The following is a 25,354-nucleotide window of genomic DNA, read 5'->3' as shown; positions in this document are numbered from 1 at the left end:
AGAATGCAGCTTTAAGACACTTCAGCATTGGCTTCACTTGTTTGAACAGAAGGTTGCCGCCTGGTTAGGAGTGAAAACGGATTGAATGTACACAGAAGAGTTCACACCAATCAGTCATTGTGGACCAAAGTGGTGAACCATGCAACAGAAAGACGTTGCTGTCGCTGGAGTCATGTCGCTAGCGTGGCAACACTTTTAAAAACCTTTAAAGTAAACCTTACAGGTAAAAACTACAAAATACAGACATATGCAGATATAGAAGAAGAGGCTGTGCCTTGGGACAAGCTTTAAGCAAACAGTCCAGCATGTTGCCGTCCCACCAGAGATAGGCAGCCTGCATGGACCACATGCTGTTGCGTAACTTGAAGTCTGCTGCACCATGTTTTTTTAAACACTTTTTTAACTCCAAGTTTGCTTGAAAATCCACCAAATACTGTTCAATAAACTGTGCACATAATCACATTATTTTAAATAGGTCCACAAATACATTTGCGTCTGCATTTTGGTGTTTATTTAAAGCAGCTGTGAAGATAAACGTCCGGTTCAAACCTGTTGCAGCTCTTCAGGTGGTTGGAGGAAGCTGTGTTGCAATAACAGGCTCAAGGACCACTCAGAGATCAATGCGTCCGTATCGATCGGTCAGAATAGAGGTCTACTCTTGTGACTGTTGTTTACGTTTCACACAAGTCACATAAGCCAGACACAAATGACAGGTTCTATGCAAGAACACCAATACAGGCTCCATCATTTAACAGGTGTGAGACATCTGGCTGCTGATTGTTTTTACAGGTTTCCCTCTGTGGTCCAGACTGAAATATCTCATCAACTACTTGATATATTGGTATGAAATGTGGTACTTTTACTGATACTTTAAGTCCATGTTGCTGCAAATACAAAAGTACTTTTACATTCATTTTGAATCTGAAACACAATAAACATTAGACCTGGTAGCGTGACTGATCGAAAAAAAGAAATTCTTGAAAATCATTCACATATATTCGGATCTCTGTCGCCTACGTTTGCTTTGCTTTGGCGCTCAAAGTGTTAACGCGCGTGAGGGCTGTTCCGGGTAAAGTCTCGTCCTGTGGGCGTGCCAACACGGCTGTCAGTGCGAAAGTGGGATATTTGTAACCACACACGGCAGTGAAGGGGTCCAGTGAGAGAGAGGATGGGGGGGGCTGGTTATATTTGAAGTTGCATGTATGGTTTAAATCCAAAAATATTACCTCAATTATGTCGCGTATATTAAACCTGATCAACTGTCAGTTGCGGAGAGATTTAGCCGCGTGTCGAGCGAGAGATCTGCTTCCTTTCAGGACCATCTGCTGCACCTCAAGAAAACAAGCTGAGGAGAGGTGAGCTGGTGCAGCTTTCTTCACATGTGCGCTGCTGAACACTTCATTTAACACGTTTATTGTCAATTATTGTATTAAATAGCCATGCTGAACGTGTCGTGCGTAAAATGTGCGTAAAATGCGCGTAAAGCTGCACAGCCGGTCGATTCACACAACTTTGAATGCAGAAATGGTAAAGCATGGTGCATCATGTCACACATGGTGGTGACTTGAATATGTCAGCTCTGTTTGCAGTGAGGACAACATTGTAAACGAGGTGCATGTTGTAAAGCTGCAATGATGCACCTGTCTCTGTCTTTCAGTCATGCATCCTCAGCTCTGAGGAAGAGGTGGAAGGACACCGCTGACACGGTCATCATAGGCGGGGGATGTGTGGGGGTCAGCGTGGCATATCACCTGGCCAAAGGTGGCGTGAAGGATGTGGTGCTGCTGGAGAAGTCTGATCTGACGGCTGGGTCCACCTGGCACGCTGTACGTCCACCAAAGTCGACTTTTATTGATCTAATCCAGTGAAGGTGGACATATGAAGGGCTAAATAAGCTTTTCTTGGAAGACCCATGTGATCTGTGTCTGACAGCACGAGCACATTGTCATACCACATGTTTTGACACATTTTCACTCACAACTAACATTTCTGTTATTTATTATTCATCCTCAATACAATGTCAGAAAATACTCAATAATGCCCGTCACAATTTACTCAAGTTTACTTCATCCAGTTTCCATTCACATTAAGCCGACATATATATATATATATATATATATATATATATATATATATATATATATATATATATATATATATATATATATATATATATATATATATATATATATATATATAACTCGTTTTCAAATAATCTGCGCATCATTTTTTGGATTGTAAATGGTGTCCATAAAAGTGAGGCCAAAGTGACACTCTTTAAATTCTTGTTCTATCCGACTCAGAGTCCAAAACTAAACAATATGTCCTTTAGTGTCATTTACAGCAAAACATAGCAGCAAATCCTCATATATATATTTTGATTAATTGACTTGATAGTTGCAGCAAAATCCTCCCAATTTAGGGGCTGGAACTACGGAATATTTGGCATTTTTGCTTAAAACATTCCTTCACTTACAATCGTTTCAGCCCTATTTCCTACTGACCACTGAGCGTCTCATGCTAATAGCACAAGTATGGAGAGCTTTCTTCCTCGACAGCCTCATTTACTGAAGAGGTTCACTGACACTTGTGTTGGAGGGCAGCTTTCAAGGCATCTGAGGCCTCGACTCACTTACCCGCACCGCCGCTCATTCACGTCACTGTGATGCTATTAATACACGTTTGACATGTCGAAGAAGGGAACTTACTCTTACTATGTTACTCCCTTCGTCTGTGGGGACGGGAGCCGATCCCAGCATGCATTTGTGTGAGTGACAGGGAACTCATTTTATGAGTTATAGTCAGTTCAAACTAATTTAGTTTCACAAATACGAATCCATGTGAGTGATGATGTTGCTCTGTGTCTTGCCAGATGTCTAAATATGCAACTGTTTGCAAACATATAACAAGTGGTCAGTGTTGTGTTTTCAGTCTTCATTTCTGCCATAGAATGCGCTGATGCACCGGTGAGTGCTGTGTCGTCGTGGATGTATTTTCTTATCCTGTTGTTTTGTACTTCAGGCTGGTTTGACAACATATTACAATCCAGGCATCAACTTCAAAAAAGTCCACTATGACAGCATGAAATTATACGAGCGCCTGGAGGCTGAAACTGGACAGGTGAGGTGTCTCGCTCACCTTTCCTGACTGATGTGTTGATGAGGTTCTATCTGTGTGCTCACACGTCACATGTTTTCATCTGCAGGCGGTGGGCCTTCATCAGCCCGGCAGCGTCCGTATTGCGTCTTCGTCGGCTCGAGTGGACGAGATGAAGTACCAGATGACGCGCACACACTGGAATGTGACTGAACAGTACTTCATCGGACCGGAGAAAGTCCACGAACTTTTCCCTCTCCTCAATATAGACAAGGTCTGTGAGAACCATGGAAATATTCGTGGATTTAACCTCGTAGTGAACTTGATTCCGGTGGATTAATGATGTAATGTTTGGTGGTCCTTGATTGAACCGTCCATAATGATCATCCACCACACCGTAGTACAACCATCACATAATGTGCTTTTGTCTGGCAGCATCACGAGAACAAAATCAGTCTTTGTGCACAAGAATTGTCCAAATCTAGAGATTGGGATAGGATTCACCAGCACACAGCTTTGAAGAAGAGCTCTTTCCATTTCGGATCTTTGCATCATCTTCATCATCATCCAAAATGTAAATTTTTCACATGTAAAAACGTCTTCAAATCATCAAATATTTGGCAGGTTGACAGGAATTTTCCTACAAATATTAATTATCCACAAAAGGTGATTCCCTCAAGTGAGCCCCTGTTCTTTTGTCTGGCACCACCACGAGAACAAATGGATGAGTGGACAAAACATCAACATTTTACACACAAAAAACTCTTTTAAATCATCAAATATTATCCAGACTGACATCAAATCAGCTTAGCACATTCATGCTCGCATGTGGATACACCCCTTTGGTTAAATACACCATAAAAATAAGAGGAAATCTGCTGGTACGTTGTCGGTACCATTTAAGTGTTCTGAGTATTATAGTGATGAATATTGTTCCATTAAAGTTTCTCTTTCTTTTCAGGTGTTGGCAGGTCTGTACACCCCAGGAGACGGCCACATTGACCCTTACTCTCTGACGATGGCCCTGGCTGCTGGCGCTCGCATGCACGGTGCCCAGATCTACAACCCAGCCCCGGTCAGCGGCCTCAACCCGACCGCTGACGGCAAGTGGGACGTCCAGACTCCTCACGGGACCATCCGCGCCAATCGCATCGTCAATGCAACAGGTTTGTACCTGCACAAATGCACATTCACTCTCAAATCAGAGACATCAAAATGTTGATGGGTTCTGCGCTGGTCTTTGGTGCAAAATCAGGAATTAAATGTCTTTTTACTGCAGTCCATACACTACGTTTTGGGTCTTGGAGGTGTTTCACATGAAAGACCCACGCTAAAATGTGAGAATATCCAGTCGCTGCTCGATGTTATCTGTGCACACTGTACAGCAGGAGAACTTTGCCCACACAGACCACTGCTTGCAGAGTTCAGAGTCATTTAGACTTTGGCTTGAACCGGGTCAGACCAGTTCTGGGGGGATTTTGTTGGCACGGACTCCTTTCATCACTGCTGCTGCTGTTTGTTTATCTGGCAACTTGCAGGAGTTTGCTTCAGTGTGTCGTCGAAGAGATTGTGTAACATCTATAATTATATTTATATATATATATAGAGAGAGAGATAGATAGAGCATGCATATTTTATCCTTGGTCACCCTTGCAGAACAAATGTTCTACAGCTCATACGGAACGTCTTGTTCCATATTTCCTGCACATTCTGTACTCTTGGTCGAAGCCGCTTATGTTGTGGAGCCTGCTGGTGTTTTTGCCTTCACTGTCTCCGACAGCCAATCCAAACAGGCCAGCAGTCCACACGTCGTCCAATCTTCAAGCAGCAGCACTTGCACGCCTCCCGACAGGATTCTCTTTTTTCAATCATTTTCTTGCTTTTTGCATCCAGGGACTGAAATGTCAAACTGATAGATATCACACCTGTTGGCCGTAACGATTCCATTACTGATGTTAAATGAGTAACTGGAGGCTTTTGAAAGTACTTGCTGCCATAATTAATCCAACATAGCAAGAAAGAACGCTTTCACCAAGAGACAGCAGGAACCTCAGTCATTGAGCTCATGTTACTGTTTAAACTCATTACCCACAAGCAGCTGTTTTGTTGAGCTTGCACAACAGCAACTGTCTTTGGTTAAAGTTTCTCTCTGCTCCTTCTTACACACCGTATCCCTCCCGTTCTCCACAGAGCCTTGTGCAGAACCGTAACCACTTCTTTTGTCCAGCCGGCATTTTTATTTTTCACAAGTTCTGTTCAATCAAACTGTGGAGCAGTCTGAAGCGCAGTACTCCCTCCTCCCACTTGGAGCCTAAATTTAGGTCAAAGGTTAGCCAACTGTTTAAACTTCTCTGCAGGCTTGCTAACTAGATTTTACATTCCCAATTACAACACGTGATGCTCAGGAGTTACAGCTCACTGTAACTATGTGGATATATTTTTAAATCAAATCGTAGTTTCTATTTCATCAAATTTGTCTTCACAATATTTCCACATGTTATTCAGCCTGCGACCTTCTGACCTGATGATTCTACGTTTATGTTCATGAGTAGAGAAACTAAAATAGTTCAGCAGCGTGGACACAGCGGGACTTGTTGACTGCATCACTACTCCTGTGTGCAGGCGTCTGGTAAACACGGTCCTCTGCAGCACAGCTCTTGCATAACCTGCCCGGCTCCTTATCTGGATGTTGTGTGCATGCCCCCCCCCCCAACCCCGTCCCTCACCACGAGAGAGTTCACGTGTGGTGCACGTGCATAATGTGAAGAGTAAATGTTGCAGATCGACATGCAATTAAACAAATTTACCCCCTTGCGGTAAATCCAAAAATGGTCAAAGGGATGGCCCGTCGGTGGAGCTGAGGCAGGTCAGCGTCGACAGACAGACAGACAGACAGACGGACGGACGGACGGACGGACGGACGGACGGACGGACGGACGGACGGACGGACGGACGGACGGACGGACGGACGGACGGACGGACGGACGGAAACTTTATTTATCCCCAGGGGGAAATTCGTTTGTAGCAGCAGCAATTTACAGAGTAAAATATAACACACGGAATGCACAATATCTACAGTACAATAAAATAACACAGCAGATACTGAATTGAAGGAATAGATTAATAAAAAATAAGCTGAAATAGAAATGCACAGTATATACCATGAATATAGAGGTATTAATTAATTAAATAAAATTAGCAACTAGTCAACGAGACTAAACAACCTGGACAAGAGGTTGCCACTTGGTCACAACAGTGCACATTTGTTGTGTTGGGCATGAACCAGCTGATGAGAGACAGACAGCTGCAACGCTCGTACTGTTTTCACCGTGTGTGTGTGTACCTGTTGTATCAGGAACCACCACAGAGGAGGCTTTGAGTACTTTGCCAGGTGTTGTTATTTCTGTCCGTCTCTCTGTGGATAGATTTTGTCCCAGCGGACGTAACTTCTTGCACACAAACGGATTCATTCATCAAACTTAGTGCGTCCACCAGGAGACATAAAGTCTTTATTCAGGGTTCAATAAATCCTCTGAGGCAGTAGAGAACATGCTGTACCAGCACTGCCAAGTTGCCAAAAGTCTGGTACAGTGGAGGCAGTTGAGAATACTTTGGGAGTTTTTCTTTCTTGCTAAGAGTTAGATGGGAAGATTGACACCACTGATATATCTGTCTGTTGAATATGAAACTAAAGCCAAGCGTAGCTTTGAATAAAGACGAAGCAGGAGGAAACAGCCAGCGTAGCTCTGTCCAAACGTAAAAGAATGTGCCTCTATGTCTTGTGTTTGATGCGTATATTTCTAGGTAGGGCGCGAAACTGCCGATAAAAAGCTCGTTGTTTTTTCCACTTCAGTTTTTGTCCTGATTACAAAACAAGACAGGGATGAGAGAATGTGTTCTGAATGAGATTTAGAGCTGCTGGTCGATTGTTACCTGTGGACAGAGCTAAGCTATTCGTTCCAACTAATTCAAATGCAGCCCACAAAGCAGAGCCGACTTAATCTTGTTAGTTGATTTAATACCATCCCTGTGGTCGTTTTTTAAAGGTTTCTGGGCCCGGGAGGTGGGCAAGATGATTGGGTTCGAACACCCCACCATCCCGGTGCACCACCAGTACATAGTGACGGCAACGGTACCAGAGGTGAAGGCTCTGAAGAAGGAGCTGGCCGTCATCCGGGACCTGGAGGGCTCTTACTACCTGCGTCAGGAAAGAGACGGCCTGCTGTTCGGCCCGTATGAAAATATGGAGAAGATGGTGCTGCAGGACTCCTGGGTCAGAGACGGAGTGCCGCCAGGTCTGTCCGCCATCTGTCCGTCTGTCCTCCATTTTTAAATTCTTTTAGCTGACCATCTGTGCCTCTGTGTGGCTGCTGCAGGTTTCGGTAAGGAGCTGTTTGAGTCGGACCTTGACAGGCTAATGGAGCACGTTGAGATGGCCATGGAGATGGTCCCCGTGCTGAAGAAGGCTGACATCATCAACATAGTGTCTGGACCAATCACGTACACCCCTGACCTGCTGCCCATGGTCGGACCGCACCAAGGAGTTCGCAACTACTGGACTGCCATTGGCTTCGGGTATGTGTTGGGTATTGGTCAGCAGATGAGGGCTGATTCATGACGCTCAAAGCTTTGGACTGTTTTCAGGTATGGAGTCATCCATGCTGGCGGGATCGGTAAGTTCCTGAGTGACTGGATCAGGAATGGGGAGCCTCCTTACGACCTGATTGAATGCGACCCCAACCGCTACGGCAAATGGTCGGACGAGTCTTTCCTGTGCGCCAAAGCTCGAGAATCTTATGGCTTCAACAATGTGGGTAAGAACAAGACGATCGCGCGTTCCATCGGACCAAACCTTCTCTTGTCACCGTCGCTAAACGGTAACTCGTCACTCTGTCGGTCTCGCCAGTTGGCTACCCGAAGGAGGAGCGATTCGCCGGTCGACCAACCCACCGAAAAAGTGGCGTTTACGAGCTGCTGAAGGACGAAGCGTCCATGGGCTTCCACGCCGGCTGGGAACAGCCGCACTGGTTCTACAAACCTGGAGATGACATCGGATACAAGTAAGGCATCGAGTTAGCAGAGCTCATCTGAAATATTACTTCAATGTACGCTCTTTACAAATCTCTAAGAACATCTTTGGGCGTGGTTGCACGTATCTTTTTAATGTGACTTTGGCACTTTGCAACCCTTTTAATGAACCAGCTGCTAACGTTCAAACAGTCAAGAGCTGCATTTGACACAACTGTCACCATGAGCGGGAGCTCAGCTTCAGAGTATGTGACATGACAATGATTTAAAAACCACTGTCAGACATTTCTCCGGAGTCTTGCCAAACCAGCTGGCTGTCTCAGGAGCTGCAGACTTGGCTCATATCTGTGACGTGACGGTTTGTCTCTGAACAAAGCCACAGCACATGTTATTATGCTGACATTAGCATTTAGCTCTTACAGCGATGCTAGCATGGCTGTCGACTCATGAGTTTTGTTTATGTACTACAATAGTCTCAACAAGAAATAGCTTGAACAATGTTCATTCATAATATTTCCACTTTGATTTGACATCATGCAATTATAACGCCGGATTATAAAGAGATGTTTGTGCTGTGCTCAGGCCCAGTTTCCGACGCACCAACTGGTTCGGACCGGTTGGCAGAGAGTGCGAGCTGGTGATGGAGAAGGTGGGAGTGATCGACCTGACGCCTTTTGCCAAGTACATCGTGAAGGGGAAGGACTCGCACAAGCTGCTGGACCGCCTGTTTGCCAACACCATGCCCAAGGTAGAGCCCACGTGTGCTTTATGAACACCCGTGTGAGCTGTTTGAAGTGCACGCCGCCTCTCTCTCCGACTCGTTATCCTCTGCGTCTGCAGGTGGGCCTGACTAATATCAGCCACATGTTGACACCCACCGGAAGAGTCTTCGCTGAGGTCACCATCACCCAGCTGGCACCAGGAGAGTTCCTGCTCATCACGGGCTCTGGGTCAGAGGGGCATGACCTCAGGTGAATCTGTGTTTCATCTCGCTCCGCTTAATCAGGCTAACAGTAGCTAGCTAATCTAATCACACGAAAAATCACTCTTCCCACAGCGCTACTAAAGGTCTGAAACTCCAACCTTTAACCCTCTTTAAAAGGCATTTGTTTAACATGCATAGCAGCGATAGTGATACAATATTCGCCTGCTGAAAGTTGTCTCTGTGTATTTGAGCTTTCTTCAGGTGGATAGAGGACGAAGCTGCAGACGGCGGGTATGACGTGGACATCGGAAACGTAACAGAAGATTTAGGCGTGTTGGGCATCGCGGGGCCAAACTCCCGCAAAGTTCTTCAGAAGTTGACGGATGAGGATTTGAGTGACGCCGGGTTCAAGTTTCTGCACTGCAAGTCCATCCAGTTGGCCGGCGTTCCCGTCCGGGCCATCAGGATCTCCTACACAGGTACTGCACACTGTGTGAAGTTACTTCCTGTTTGATTTAACAAGTACTGGTCTTATTATAATCTTAATCTGGCTTTATAAATAATCTGCAGCTGCTTCAATAATCGATTGTAACTTGTAAACTACACAAACGAAAGACTGCTAAAGGCCTCTGCCCAGTTGACGGCCGTGCAACTGTCTTGACATACTGGTCAGTGATACTAAACGTGTGTGTGTGTGTGTGTGTGTGTGTGTGTGTTCAGGTGAGCTCGGGTGGGAGCTGTACATCGAGCAGAAGAACATGGCGACTGTGTACCAGGCCATGATGAAAGAAGGAAAAGACGAGGGCATTGACAATTTCGGCGTGTACGCCATGTCCTCCCTCAGACTGGAAAAGGGCTTCAGAGGCTGGGGAGCCGAGGTACGCGCACGCGTACACACACACACACACACACACACACACACACACACACACACACACACAGGAGGACAGGTAAGAGTACGTCACTAGTTTTCTTCTGATTGAACAAACAAGATATAACATGTTCATCAGTGAGCTTTAAAGGTGCTGGTACACAGATTTTGTTAACTTTAAAAGAGCTAGGCTAGCTGTTCCCCTCTGTTTCCAGTCATTATGCTAAGCTAAGCTAACTGGCTGTTGGCTGTCGCTTCATATTTACCATGCAGACAGGAGAGCGATATCTAATCTTCTGATCCAACTCTTGGCAAGACATTGTGAACTATTCCTTTAAGGTTATGTCTTTTGACATCTGTCGGTCTTTACAGATGAACTGTGACACAAATCCTCTGGAGGCCGGATTGGATTATTTCATCAAATTGAACAAGGTAACCATCCATCTCGTTTAACATACATTAACAAGTTTTTACGATTTATTTCCTCTATAACCAGGAATAAATTCTGAATAACACTGTTTTCTGTTGTCCAGCCCGCTGACTTCATTGGCAAAGCCGCCCTTCAGGAGATCAAAGCCAAGGGCCTGAAGAGGAAGCTCTCCTACATCACTGTGGACACGGACGACATCGACCCCGAAGGCAACGAGACCATCTGGCACAACGGCAAGGTCGGCAACGGCGGAAGTCGCTCGGTGGGGCAGTTTTTCGGGGTTGTTTTTGTGGTTATTTCTCACATGAGCGAGGTGTCTCTTGCCTCGTCAGGTGGTCGGCAACACGACGTCCGGAGCCTACAGCTACAGCAGCCAGCAGAGCCTGGCCTTCGCCTACCTGCCTCCGGAGCTGTGCTCGGTGGGCCAGAAGGTGGAGGTGGAGCTGCTGGGGAGGAAATACCGCGCCATGGTCATCCAGGAGCCCTTAGTCCTCACCGAACCCACGCGGACCCGGCTGCAGAAGAAGGCAAAGGGAAAATCATAAGATGTCCTCGATCAGTTCCTCACACGCCAATGAAAAAACGATTTTATTGTGATGTGTCAACGAGAGTCTTAAATCCATGTGCTGGACTGTTTGTGGCCACCTCACAACTTCTAGTTCCTGTCTTGTCTCTTCACGACGGGGACGTTGAGAACAGATTGCGAGTGTGATTCATGAATGTGTTTTTTGAGCAACAGGGAAATAAAAAATGTTTAATGTTCCTGCATTGAAATGTCTGAGTTGGGTGAGTAATTCACTTTTTATAATTCTCTGAATGGATGTTAATGTTTTACAAGTCAAACGTTTTGTCAAGGATGTTTGAATTCTTGAAATTTCAACTGGAAGGGTTGAAGGGGAAAAAAGCCTTTTGCGTTTATTTGAAGAAAAAGCTGCATTTTTAATGGTCTTATTAGCATTTCATGATAAATGTAACAAAGTATACAAACAACAATAACCAACAGAAACAAGAGGCTCACCAACTTGTACAAAGATTGGTTTATAAATCTGTTCTTTGTTTTACGAATATGTAATTAAACTGGTTTATATTAACACCTTGATAATTAAATCAATGCACTCAATGTCTTGTAAAAGGTGTTTTTGTGTCTTCCTTATTATCTTATCTTATCTCTGCCTTATTGTGCAAGTCTTTCATTTTCTAGAGTTTTGTCAGACTTTATTTTTATTTCAAAATGCTTTTTTGTCAAGTCTATTTTTCCCAATTCACCCGACTGAATACATTCAACAGTAAAACCACCGCAAAGTAACATCCATGCAACAGCGGCCCCTGCTTGTACACTACAGTATAGTTTATCGTGTTTGTATACTATATGTTGTATACAGTACATCCACTGTACAGTAATATGACATATATATATATACTGTAAAATAGAAGAAAACCAACCGTGATATATAATTTGATAAAATACATACAAGCACACTAGTAATATGGTGTTATACAGCCGAATGAGTAATGTAATGCAATGTAAAATAAAATGATGGATATGTTTCTACATCTTCATTACATTCAAATTAGGTCTCCAGCTATCAATTACTTTCATTATCAATACATCTTATCATTCGCTTGATTAATCGATTCATTTTTTCTCTCTTAGGATATAGTGACACGTTTCAAATGTCTTGTTTTATTCTCACCAAAACCAAAATATAATCATGTAAAGTAACTTTCAAAAAGCGAGATATTTTAACTTGGAAAGTGACTGAAACGATGGCTCTGTTGTCAAAATAGTTGCAGATTAATTGTCGGTTAATCGGCAAAATCGATGAATCAACAACATTCAGCTCTGATCAAAATCAATGGGTCGTTTTTCCTCTATGGCTGTTCTAACCGACGCGACTCGTATTTATATTTACCCAAGTGGGCTTCCATACCTTCACGTGATTGGCTGTTTTTTTCCAGTCATCTGATTGGCTGCCGCAGTCCTTGTACGTTTTCAACCTGCGGGACACGGAAGTGACAGCTAGGCGCGGTTGTCACTTGTATATATAGCAGTGATTTATGTCTTATATCATTTCAATGAAGGGACTAAACCGTTAACGAAGCCAATAAATCAATACACATAACCTAACGGACGTCCTTGTTCACGTTACGACAGACTAGTTGGACTAATGGCGATCATAACTGAGAAACTAACGATGGATTATTCGCTTTTCATAGCTGTGTTTCTTGTAAGTTCCTCTGTGGCTTTAGCGGCCGAGCGGCCTCACGTCGTCTTCATCCTCGCGGACGACTTCGGTTGGAACGATGTCGGTTATCACAACTCGGAGATCAGCACGCCGAACCTGGACAAGCTGTCTGCAGCAGGAGTCCGCCTGGAGAACTACTACGTCCAGCCTCTGTGTACGCCCTCCAGGAACCAGCTCATGACCGGGAGGTACCAGGTGAGACCCTGCAGCCTGCTGCGCACAGAGGGGTCCTAGAGGATGTGGTGGTAGAAGTACACGTTAAAGTACAAGTACCACACTGTAGAAATACTCCCCTGCAAGTACAAGTCCTGCATTCAAAACCTTACTCAAGTAAAAGTATGAAGAGTAAACGTACTGTCAGTGTTTTACTATTATATCTGATGTTCCTGCTGCAATAATGTGTGTTTGTACTGAAGCACAGTACTTGAGTAAATGTATTTAGTTACATTCCACCAGTGGGAACCAGTAAACACTGGATGTCCATTTAATGACTGATTAAGTTGACTTTAAATGTGAAGCAAATCATAAGGAACTTAACATTAAAGGAGCCTCCTCTGCCTCATGATGACTTTGGGTTTGTATACTTTTCTGCATTTAGAATAACTTTCCAAAAATCTGACTTTAACGCTGGTGGAAAGAAGAACAAAATGACCTTATTTTGAAACTTCAGTTTGCATCACTGTTGCCGTTGGGTTCCTCTTTCTGCTATTCTCATATGTTGCTTTGGGCCATTTTCAACACGAGGCGTATTTATTTCCTTACATGTGGTTTTTTATTTTTAACCTCCTCAGATCCACACGGGCATGCAGCATCAGCTCATCTGGCCCTGTCAGCCCTACTGTGTGCCTCTGGATGAGAAACTGCTGCCCCAGTGGATGAAGGAGGCGGGGTACGCCACACACATGGTGGGCAAGTGGCACCTGGGCATGTACAAGAAGGACTGCCTGCCCACGCGCCGCGGCTTCGACACATTCTTTGGTATATTTCAGTAAGAATACAGCTGTAGATGTAACTACGGAGGCAGTTTTATTCCTAATATTTGGATTGACGCGTTCTCCAGGCTACCTGTTGGGCTCCGAGGATTACTACACTCATGTCCGCTGTGCTGTCGTCTCTGCTCTCAACTTCATTCGCTGTGCGTTGGACCTGCGGGAAGGAGAAGAGGTCACCACCGAGTACAAAGGAGTTTATTCCACCGAGATGTTCAGCCAGAGGGCCTCCAGTATTATTGAAAACCACAACTCCAGCAAGGTCAAGCACACACACACACACACACACACACACACACACACACACACACACACACACACACACACACACACACACACACACACACACACACACACACACACACACACACACACACACACACACACACACACACACACACAGTGTAGAGCAGTCAATCCTGATTTCAGTCATCTAATGAACTTTGCCACCTAGAAAGAGAAGACAGCCATGGACCAAGAGTACTTCTTTCACCTCTTTGTTTCTCTATCAAAGTCCATTGAAATACTACTCACTGTTAGTATACACTGTGTACTATATCCTGATTTTCAAAGTATACTGTTTTCGCTGTTAATAGACATCTGTGTACTTTGCCGTTTTGTACCATCAAGAAATGACGTTAAGTTGACTTAACGTCATTTCAACTGCATCTTTGGAATCTCACTGCCAGTAAAAACGAGTGATTCCGATTGTTTTGTGAGTTTCAGCTCAATGTTTCGCTGTTCAGCCCACATTCTTACTGTTTCGCTGTCGTCGCTGTGAAGAGTTTCTGTTGAGCATCAAGCGATAGACAGACACGGTTAGAGACTCGCTGGACAACATAGTGGAGCATTTAGCAGATAATTACACAGATATGTCCCTCTGGAGTTGGTGGAGACCAAACACAGAGTTAAAAGAGAGAGAATGTTTGACTTATATTCATCCGATGGTCAGAAACAAGACTCTCAATGAATCATAATGTTGTACTTTAACTGCTTGTTTAGTAAGAAACTGTTCGCTGACATATTTAATGTGCAAAATAACTGTTTTTCTCTTGATTATTTCAGTACATTTCACTGATAATACTTATGTGCTGTGAGGTAAGTGGGATTTTGAATAGAGGACTTGTCAGGGAGGATTTCTGACTGATGTATTTAACTGACATGAGTCTTCAGTTGCTGTTCTCTTTTTCTTGCAGTCGCTCTTCCTCTACGTGGCGCTGCAAGCCGTCCACGATCCCCTGCAGGTGCCCGAGCGCTACGTGGCCCCCTACAGTTTCATCAAAGACCGCAATCGCAGGCTGTATGCCGGCATGGTGTCGGCCATGGACGAGGCGGTGGGCAACATCACTCTGGCTCTGCAGCAGGGAGGACTTTGGAACAACACCATCCTGGTGTTCTCAACGGGTATGTTTTAGTGTCGAGACGCTGGATGAAGAACAGTGTATCCTCTGTGGAATCTCGTGGAAAGGCTTTTAAGATGTAAGCAAATGCTGCACCGGATCCTCTTACTTCTTTAGAGTTCACTTCTGACATTTCAACGATGAAAGAACAAGTTTTATTTACACATAAACAGGATAATCAGGTGAACGCCTCTGGGAATGCAAATATATTTTCCACTGCTTTTATTGTCTCTTTGTATCGCGCGCCAGAATGGAAACCAAATCAGTGAGTGCTAAGTGACGAGCAATTACATTTGACGTCCGTAGACTCAAAACCACATTTTCTTTGTGCGTCAAAGCAACTTCTCCAGGGCTGAGAGGAGCTCAGGTGACGGTTTATTGAGGTAAAGCATCAGAGGGTTTGATTTTTCATTTTACTACACAAGAGGGAGGCACATGAAACAGATATCCTTGCGTGTTTGATGTTTGCAACATTTTCTCAGTCAGGATTCTCAGAGAAAAGAGCTCCTGTAATACACCAGCGGTCCACTAGAGGGAAGTGTTTTCTTGTATTTGTCCTGTCGGGAGCTTTGTCCAGCCGGATGTGGAGATTCACAGACAGAAATCACACTGAAGGAACGTGTCATTGGCTTCATACACACCACTCTGCGGTTGAGTCTTGAAGCGATCATTTTGATGGAGAACATACCGGTAGAATGAGGGCTCTGCTCTCACACATGTGGAACTTCTAATGAATCACATCTGAAGTAGGTAACTCCTTTAAGGGTTATTTTTAGTTTTTCTTTTAAAAGGGTAATTAGAAGACAGGAACAGTGCTGTGAAAGTGAAGTTCAAGGCTGTTCTTTTTTTCTCATGCCTGCGGTAGGTGGCCTCTTTCATTGTTCTCCTTCCACACATTTGCTTGTGGAAGGATTCAGCCGGCCATATGCCGGGCAGACGCAGCGGAAAGAAAACTCCAAATACTTCCGTCAGTTTCAATGTGATGCACCGGTGTTATGGATTCTAAACAGCCTGAGTCAGGGCTATCAATCGCTGTATTAGTCATATCTGCAAGCCATGGTCCAGCTGTTACAATTGAGCCACATGTGTCAGAATGGACAGGAAAGAGCTGGGCCCTAACCTTGAAATTCCTTTGTGATGAAACTTTGTGCCTCACCGAGACTTTACTGTAAGTAAGTTAAGCGAGAGAGCTTGAGGGGAAAGAGAGGGAGAGAGAGAGAGAGAGAGAATCGGCCAAAGCAGCTTGAAAAGGCATTAAGGAGCAGACGGTCTTTTCCAGAACAGTTCGGGAATCGGCAGAGACTAACTTCCTGGACTCGCATGACACAGGGAGCCCTGCCTGGATGTGATTGGTCAAGTGTGTTTATACTGGATGATGACTGTGTGTGTGTGTGTGTGTGTGTGTGTGTGTTTGTGCACTTGTGTAACGGTGGGATGTCGAGCAGGAGTGTTCGTCCTAACAGGAAGCAGACAGATGGATGGACATTGTTGTATTGTTTTAGTGCTCTGTGGATGTTGTTGTCGGTCGCTCCACCGCTTCGATCCAGACCGAAATATCTCAACAGCTTGTCGATTGATTACCATGAAATGTGGTACAGACGTTGATGTTCCCCAGAGGATGACTCCTATAGACTTCGGTATCGACTCTTCCTCTGGCGCCACAATGAGGATCACATGTGTGGGCTTCAAGGGGAAAGTCTCAACAATAATAAGATGATCGTGATTGTTTCATCCAGCGCCGCCATCGGGTCAAACATTATATTTTATACCTGCAAAACTAATCCCATCAGCCTCAGCGGCACTTTGTGTTTTATTCTGCTAAATGGCAAATGTTAGCATGCTAACATGCTAAACTAAGATGTTGAACATTGTAAATGTTATAGCTGCCTAACATCAGCGTGTTAGCTTTTTTCTGTTAGCAATTAGCTCAACGGCACAGCGCTGCTTGCGCGGCTGTAGCCACATTCTACGACTGTACGTTTCTACTTTAGTGGAAATTATTTAGTTTTTCCATTTTTGTGTTGATTTCACGGATTTCTACCTGGAACGATAAAATGTTTGGGACAAAACCAACATTTAAAAGCAATATTTCCTCTTTGCGCTCTTGCTTTCTGTGTTAATTGATGCATTTTAAAGTTCGGGTTAGGCTATAGATTCTTAGTCTTGTTGAGCATTCTTTACACTGACACCTCCCTAAATCTCATTTGTCTGATTTTGTTTTCATATTCACTGATTTGATAATCCCGTATCTCTGTTTATTTTCTTCATCTCCTCATGTTTTGACATTTCGTCCCCCAGATAACGGCGGGCAGACTCTGAGCGGTGGCAGCAACTGGCCTCTGCGGGGCAGGAAGTGGTCGCTGTGGGAAGGAGGGATCCGGGGGGTCGGATTCGTCGCCAGCCCGCTGCTGAAGCGACCCGGGACCGTCAGCCGCGGACTCATCCACGTCTCCGATTGGCTGCCGACTCTGGTCGGCCTGGCGGGAGGGAGCACCAACGGCACGAAGCCGCTGGACGGATTCAACGTGTGGAACACAATCAGGTGAGCCGAGCTTTTCACACCTCCGGGGAGGCAGGTTCAGAGTTTACAGCCTGAGCGATAGTTTGCTCTCCGCTCTTGACAGCCTGCCCTCTCTTGGTGCCTCTTTATCCGATCCTTCCCTCCAGCGCCGTCTGCCTGTCTCCCTGACCCCACGTCTTCTTCTTGTAGGAGCCCCCTCGCTCCCTCAATAAGCCCTTTGTTACTCTGGCAATGGGAGCTCCAAGAAAAGGAAATTCCATCAGTCATTCTCACACAAATCTGCAGCCCTTCCATCCCTCTCTGTTTTCCGGCACCCCTTGTCCTCTCTCCATCCCCACCAAGAAAGCCTGCTATTGGATGCGCTAATTAGCTTAGCTGCAAATCCCTTCATGTGGCAACATACCTGAGAATTAGAGGTAATATATTCAATTATGTTTTGGATATCTTCGCAAAGATTCACCGCAGATGCACTTTTCCACGTGCGGGTCGTCACGCAGGCCGTCACCGACTCCCGTCTGACTGACGCGTTATATTCGTAAACTAAATGTGGACGCAGTGAGAAAGGAGGTGAAATTGAGGGCTGCAGCAGCAGAAGAGCCCCGGCAGAAAATCGAAGGCTTAACCCCCGAAACCGCAAACTACTACTCACAGCCTCCACTTGGCTCGATTGGCTGCCGTGCGTCAGCTGACCGCCGGGCCGCTGCTGCCGCCGCCCAGCGACTCGGGGCACAAACCTCCTGTTTGTTTTGCTGCTTTGCAGTTTCATTTCGTTTTTAATTGGCTCGCCCGTTTCAGAAAACAGCAGCTCGGCCGTTTTGGAATTTACAAAAAAAAGAAAAGCCCCAAACGACTGCCCAGAACAGTAGGCGGGCAGCGGAGAGTTATTTTAGTTGTGCTATCAGACACTGTGGTCAGTGAGAGCTGTGTGTTCTCTGCGGTCAGAGCATACGACTGCCTGGTGAACAACAGCCAGCTGGTTTAGATTTACAGATCCCGCTGGAGTTTACAGTGCGTGTGTGTGTGTGTGTGTGGGTTGTGTATCCACATCTTGTGCTTTTTAATCTTACAGCAATGGGCTTCCCTCACCCAGAATGGAGCTGCTGCACAACATCGACCCTCTGTACGTTGACATCGCTCCATGTAAGTTCACATGTTTCTCTATAAACTGGCGGTATATGTAAACGGGGCTTTCATTGCAGCCGGTCTGTCCCGTGAATCAGAACACACCAGACCGAATACCTCCAGCAGGGTTTCATTTCAGGATTTGGACAAAGTTGAGGTTTCCTAACCTGCCCCTGCTGTGTGAGAGTGTGTGAACAGTGTTTATGTACATCTGCTCCCACACAGACCCGGTGAAGAGAGACGTTTGACGTGAATTTTGAAATCCGATCTTGTGAAATACAAACATTGGCCGACGCGAGCTGCAGAGATCTCGTCACTTTGCTGCCAACGGGCTGAGATCATTTCACCCCGTTGTGTAAATCTGGAAACTTAGTTTGCCTGCAGCTGAAGCCTCTTTAGTTGATCTAATATCCCTTTTGATGATCCGGTGATGGCTGGTTTCAACTCGTGCATGCTCCTCCTCCTCCTCCTCCTCCTCCTCTCCGTGTCCACGATGTCTACCAATGTGTTTCCCTTCGTTTTCTACCGTTTAAATTCCCATCATGGCCCTCGAGTATCAAGAGGCTCGTTGTCTGAGCCCGTATTCACAAACACACCAGACATCGTGGATCCAATTAGCTCGAGTCCAAGCAGACTGAGGCCTCAGAACAGCACGTTCTCATATAACATCCCACTAAACGCACGTTATAGATCCACCTCTAGTTTACTGTGAGTGTTTGATGTTTGTGTCGAGGATTAAGAGTTCATGAGGGGAGTCTCACACGGTGTCTGGATTATTATCAGTGGATGTCCTTTAATCTCGGCAGCTTTATGAAATATAAACGCGCGTTATTACCAGTGAAGGTAATATTTATGTTAAGATGATTTATGAATATTAACGGTCTCTAATTTAAATGAAACATCTTCCACTTGTGTACAAATAAGCTTTATTTTTCTCACATTTTAGTCACGTGTTTGTGATTTGTTCTGCTTCCATGTGAGGAACAACAAAAGGTTGGAACTGTAGTGTGTGTGTGTGTGTGTGTGTGTGTGTGTGTGTGTGTGTGTGTGTGTGTGTGTGTGTGTGTGTGTGTGTGTGTGTGTGTGTGTGTGTGTGTGTGTGTGTGTGTGTGTGTGTGTGTGTGTGTGTGTGTGTGTGTGCGTGCGTGCGGTCTGGAGGTTTTCCAGGAAACAGCTCATGTGACTGCCTCTTGTCTCTGGGCTGTCAGACACAGTGAAGTGGTCTCGTTCTCAGTATGAGCTGGTCCTGGTCTGAGGCCACTGTTTCTGACTTTGTGGAGAACGCTGCACCTTTGGTTCCGCGTTCATCAACAGTCGAGGTATGGGAGGAGGACATTCTTTTTGTTGCTGAAATGTTTCACAGATAATGGCTCTTCATGAGAATAGAAGCCGTGTCAGTCAGTTCTGTTCTTCTAGCGTGTAGGAGGTGTGGTAGAAGACTCATTATCGCTGATCAACACCGTCTGTGGCACACTGCAGTACAACTTGGTTATCTGATTGAAAAGGATCTTGGCTTACACCAGACGGGTCAATTTAACCTTAAGATAAGCATGAATTGATTTATTTTGGCTGCTTGGATGCAGCGTAACAAGCTGTAACCACAACATCGACACATTATCTCTTCATGAAGGCCATCGGGTACATATTTACATGTACAGTTGGACATGAGACCAATATTTGCCCTGATTTCTAGCTCTGTTTTGGTCTCCACCAACTCTTTTGCTCCAGTATGTCCACCAGCTACAGTTGCTAACTTTGTGTGTCCGCTGTTTGGCAGCGTAGAGTCGGGTTGTTCAGAGCTCGGCTGTGGATGGCAGCTGTGAGACTAAAACATTACGAAGTTGTGGGCCGTAAGAAACAAAACAATGAGCTGAAAGGTGCTAAAACGCTCCGTAAAGATCAGATAATTCCCTGTTTTGTTTCTCTTTTTACGACGCACTTTCACATCTCATCGCTCATCTAAAACGGAGCCAAGAACTACTGGGGAAACACCCAAATCGCCTGTTCAAATGAAAGCTTATTCATAGTCCAATCTTTATGCAGCTAAAAGCCAGCGGAGCTCAAATTAATCTCAACGTTTACCGTCGGTCACTACCATCGAAATCATCAACAACACTGCTGCTTTACAAGCCCCGTGCATTCCAGGCTGAGATTCCTCTTCTCCTGTTAACCCGGCCCGTCTTAGAGACCCGGCTTCTCCTCGTTCCTTCTTTTGCTTTCTCCGTTTCGCTCATGAAAGACCTTTGTCCTCTTTTTACATACTTCCTCCTTTCAGGCCGCTTCTCAGAACCCCCCCTTCTTTACGCCCGCTCTGTGTGAGAAGAGGGATCCCGGCTAAATGGGTCACAGAGGGGTCCCTGAACTTCTCGCGGAGAAACCCTGGACTTTAAATCACCCCCCAAATTTCCCCTCCACACTCCTCTGCTCTCTCAGGGTCTCTTCCCCCCCCCCCCCCCCTCGCCTCCCTCCTTTTTGGGTCCAGATGAGCGAGGCCTTGCTTTGACGCGCTCATGCAAAGAATGAATGTAGGACGTGTTGCGGTTTGAGGCCCCTTTTTCTGAAAGAAGCAAGTGGAAGAAGAGCTCGAAATTCAATCGAACCCACTTAACACCTAAATCTGGCACGATGTCAATAACTCGCCCTTCTTCTGCAAAGGATGTGAGCTCTGCAAGACCAGTTGTTTACACAAAATTCCGGTTTGGTTCAGGGATCGGCGTAATGCATGTGAGAGCAATTAAGATACCCGCACGGCATTCTGCGCAATGATCAGTGGAGAAATCAATGTCAGAGCTTTTATCAAGTGGTTGCAAAACACCGCTGAGATGGGAAATGTTTTAATTCTGCAGTCATGTCGCTGCGGTCGAATCCACTCCATGAAAACGAGCTCCGATGGGAGCGTTGGCTTTGTGTGGGTGTGGATTTGTCTTTATGCAAAGCATGTGAGCGGAGTACTTGTTTCTGACCGCGTTAGGACGCCGGAATTACGCTTAAATCTGTCAAATCAGGACCATGTTGTCGGGGTCAAAGGCAGCATGAACCTGAGAAGCTCTGGAGGCTGATGCTTGCTTTTAAAGAAAGGTGTGCGCTCTTCTGGGAGACTTTTCCCCGTAAGAGCAGAAATAGCTCGAGGCTGCAGACATCTCTGGACACCCTCAGAACAAAGATGAATTATTTACTTTTGCCTCATGGAACCGGTGAGATGAAGCCAGTTGGTAACTGTGACCGTTGTTCCTCGTTTTCCGACCGCTTTTCAAATCTGCCCAACTGCAGCAATGGCAAATTATTCATTGTGCTTGGCTGACATGAAAAGACTGGTGCTGAGTCGACCACATCGCCGCCGTGTTTGTCAAATTCCTCCAGCCCTCAAAGCTCCACGTGTTCAAAGGAAGTTCACACGTGCGATCATTTCTCTTCTTAAAGGAAATGATTGTTTTGAAGCTGTCAATTCCTGCAGTTTCACTGATTTTAACAGCTTTCTCATTGGTGTGTTTATTTTGACACCACCTGATTCCCAGGTATGCACTGACCTTCGGTGCCAGTCTACCAACTCGTGTGGTTTACATAGACGTCCACTGAGGGCGTTTTGTATCCAGTGGTAGTTTAATATCGTCTCAATCAGCGGTTTCTATGCATATTTTTAAAGATGGACGACCTCCCTGATTAGCGCTGTCCTCCGCTCTCTGCAGGTCCTGGCACCGGGGGTCCGGTCAGCGGAGGCTCCTGGGCCAACTCTGGCTTCAATGTGTCCATTCACGCGGCCATTCGATCCTCCAACTGGAAGCTGCTGACTGGCTACCCGGGTCAGTATCTTCTGACACCCTTAATGCCGTGTTTAGTCTGTGGTGGGAGGCGGGAAATCAAACGCAGGGAAGCACATTTACTTCTTATCTCTGCTAATCAGTGGAGGAGGAAGTATCCAGACAGTTCAAGGAAAAGTACCAAATCATGAATGTAAGTGAAGTTAAAATCAAAGCAAAATGTACTTAAAGTTACTGGGAGGAACTTTTAGCTGGTTATGAAGCCGTCTCAGTTAAAACTGATACCTCTCTGTGACCTCCATCGGTGAACAGACCATCAGAGAGAAGATGCTCTGTTTCTATAGAGTTATTCTTCATGCTCGTCATCGGGGCCACGCAGGTTCACCAGAAACTCCTTCAACTGTGCCTCCGGTAGCGACCAGCCCACCACAAACGGACCCAGATCCGGCTTTGAGGCTGGTCCTCCTTCGCCTCGCTGCTGGAGACCCAGGACGTATTGCTGGACCCGCTGGAGGGGAGGGAGGGAGGGGAGAACCAGAACCAGCACTGAGAGGGGCCGACTGTCAGACCCTGCTGCAGTAAAATGAGAGGTTTTCTAAAGGGACTCTGGTGCTCAGACACACTACCACTTTAGTCCACAGGGGGTGCCAACATCAACACAACATGAAAGTTCCTTGTAGTAACTTTAAAGTATCCAAAACAAAAGGCCCCTATGACAGCTGGCGCAGGTGGAGCTAGTTTTACCGACTTGGTAACGTTCCACCGCGGCTGCTGATGTCGTCATCTTGCTTCCTCCAGGTTGTGACGTTTGGTTCCCGCGGCCCGGCCACAACAGCACGGAGTCCGGCCACAACAGCACGGAGTCCGGCCACAACAGCACGGAGTCCGGCCCGTCCCGGGCGGATCCGCTGAAGTCCGTGATGCTGTTTGACGTAGAAAAAGATCCAGAGGAGAGGCACGACTTATCCGCTACCTTCCCGGCAGTCGTGGAGTATCTCCTCGGGAGGCTCCAACAACACCAGAAAAGCGCTTTGCCGATAAACTTCCCCGACGACGACCCCAGATGTGACCCGGGCCCCACGGGGGCCTGGGGGCCCTGGGCTTAAACGGCCGTGAGGTGACGATGAAGACGGCGGTCGCACTTACCGTGAACTACAGCAGCAGGAATCTCTTCTGTGGAGAAGAACAGGGACGTGTTGTACTCCGTGATGATTCGTTATCCTCCCAGCAGCCAGCGGAGAGCCTCGTCACGAACCCACCGACCGATGCTCTCGTTATCGTCTGTGCTCTGAGATGCTTACGGAGGTTTAGTTGAACGCTGTCGGCGACACATGTTGCCGATCTGTAAAGACTATACCTCCCTGCTGTTGCAGGTCTTTGCACTTCATTCATCTACTGTTGAGAAGCCGCAGCCTCCTATGTGGTCTCTTTTTGGAGCTTTTTAAGGATCGAACAGGAGAGAGCAAAACGTTCCAGAAAGCAGAAGACTCATAACGTTGATTTCAGACCGATTTTAACATTTCAAACCGCACTAATCAATATATTTAGTTGACAATGATTACATGGAATGTGAAAGGAGTCTTGAAGTGGCAAACTCACAGAGAGTTACCGTCGGCCTCCCCTCAGCTCTGCAGAGTGTTTTAGCATCTTTTAGCTCCTTGTTTTGGTTCAGTCTCGCAGCTCTCAGCAGCAGGAACCTTTTTTTAAGCAAACCAATTATATTCTACCTCCCCGACACCAAATATCAGACGAGCAAAGCTGCCAACTAGTGGCTTTTTGAGACTGTTAAACCTAACTCTGCTGTTCCATTAGATCATGGAAATACCTTTTTAAATATGTAACCAGCGGCCGGACAAGATTCATCTTCTCAGGGAACATATGCGACCAACTCACGGAGTAATGTTCAAGATAAAAAGAGCCAAAACAAAACGTGCTTCTTATCTGCCGGCTGTGTAAATAAGCAACTCTTTGCTAACATGATCTTCATACGCTGATAATATGTCAGTGTTTTGTTGAACTGGTTTTGTTGCCTCTACAGTGTTATTGCAGGGTGAAAACATGTTGCTTTAAAATAACTGCGCTCTGCTTTCTTTGTTTTTTATTAATTGCACACACTATTCATCAGTGCCTCCTTGTCAAAGATCAAGATGTGTTACCAATGTATGTGTTTTGTTCAGAAAACTAAATAATAAAAAGGTGAAGATGTTTGTAGAACAAACTGAAACTGTGATTCTGTGACAGTCAAGTTATTTCTTTGGGTTACTTGTTTCCCTCCAGTGCTCAACGGGTTCTCTGTGTATTTCTAGTTTAGAGGTTGAAAATGTGAGGAATGTCTTGTGCTCTTCACGCATCCCTCGTGTTATGTCTTCGGCTTTAACTCCCTCGTGCCAGTCATTCACGGCCGTACAGCGCTCAAGGTTTAGATACAGTTATGGTGACACGTCGTCAGGGTTGCTGAAGATAAAGATTCTGTCCCCACATCGTGGAAAACAAACGTACCAAAGAAGGAACATCAGACGGGATCATGAGCATATTTGTAATTTAAGCGGGATAAACTCATTTCCTGAATGCACCCTCCCTCTTTGACCTTTTGCCTCCTGGTGATGGACCCCCTACGGGCAGCAGACGACCACAGGAAAGGCTCCCTGCAGAGAGCGGGCGGCTGGGTCCTAATGTGGGCCGTGACCTTTAACCCCTCATGTGAATTGATTGGCAGCTGAGCGACAATGCCGCTTACTGTGGAGGAGAGTGGAGCTGCACAGAGTCGGCTGTCACGGACTCTCGCTTCCTTTTATAAAAGGGTTTTTCTTTTCACAATTGTGAGCCACGGTTGTTTGTTGTGTTGTTGAAGTTTGGTTTCTACAGTGTGGTACGAAATAATAGGCCTTAACTGAGCCTAACGGCAGAGGAAAAGTTTTGGAAAATTGCTTTCTTGCCGAGAGTTAGATGAGAAGTCTGATACCACTCT

The 25,354-nt window shown here is 45.7% G+C and overlaps 2 protein-coding genes across 2 annotated transcripts; both read left to right on the top strand.

Annotated features, from left to right (window-relative positions):
- The first annotated feature begins 1,144 nt into the window (after positions 1-1,144).
- dmgdh (dimethylglycine dehydrogenase) lies at positions 1,145-11,113 on the top strand. The gene is made up of 16 exons (XM_079289000.1): positions 1,145-1,355; positions 1,658-1,826; positions 3,022-3,120; positions 3,206-3,370; positions 4,058-4,262; positions 7,143-7,391; positions 7,473-7,671; positions 7,741-7,910; positions 8,003-8,156; positions 8,707-8,872; positions 8,965-9,095; positions 9,311-9,528; positions 9,770-9,927; positions 10,293-10,352; positions 10,454-10,588; positions 10,683-11,113. The coding sequence occupies exons 1-16, from the start codon at positions 1,234-1,236 to the stop codon at positions 10,893-10,895; spliced, it is 2,613 nt and encodes an 870-aa protein (XP_079145126.1). The 5' UTR covers positions 1,145-1,233; the 3' UTR covers positions 10,896-11,113.
- Positions 11,114-12,364: 1,251 nt separating this feature from the next.
- arsb (arylsulfatase B) lies at positions 12,365-24,616 on the top strand. The gene is made up of 8 exons (XM_079288974.1): positions 12,365-12,791; positions 13,388-13,574; positions 13,657-13,847; positions 14,782-14,989; positions 17,284-17,527; positions 18,576-18,646; positions 22,315-22,428; positions 23,185-24,616. Exons 1-8 carry the CDS (start codon positions 12,519-12,521, stop codon positions 23,490-23,492), a joined length of 1,596 nt encoding a protein of 531 aa, XP_079145100.1. The 5' UTR covers positions 12,365-12,518; the 3' UTR covers positions 23,493-24,616.
- Positions 24,617-25,354: the final 738 nt, after the last annotated feature.

The sequence above is a fragment of the Melanostigma gelatinosum genome (genome assembly GCF_949748355.1).
Source record: "Melanostigma gelatinosum genome assembly, chromosome: 18".
NCBI classification, from domain to species: Eukaryota; Metazoa; Chordata; class Actinopteri; order Perciformes; family Zoarcidae; genus Melanostigma; species Melanostigma gelatinosum.
This window is presented reverse-complemented; position numbering and strand designations above follow the sequence as displayed.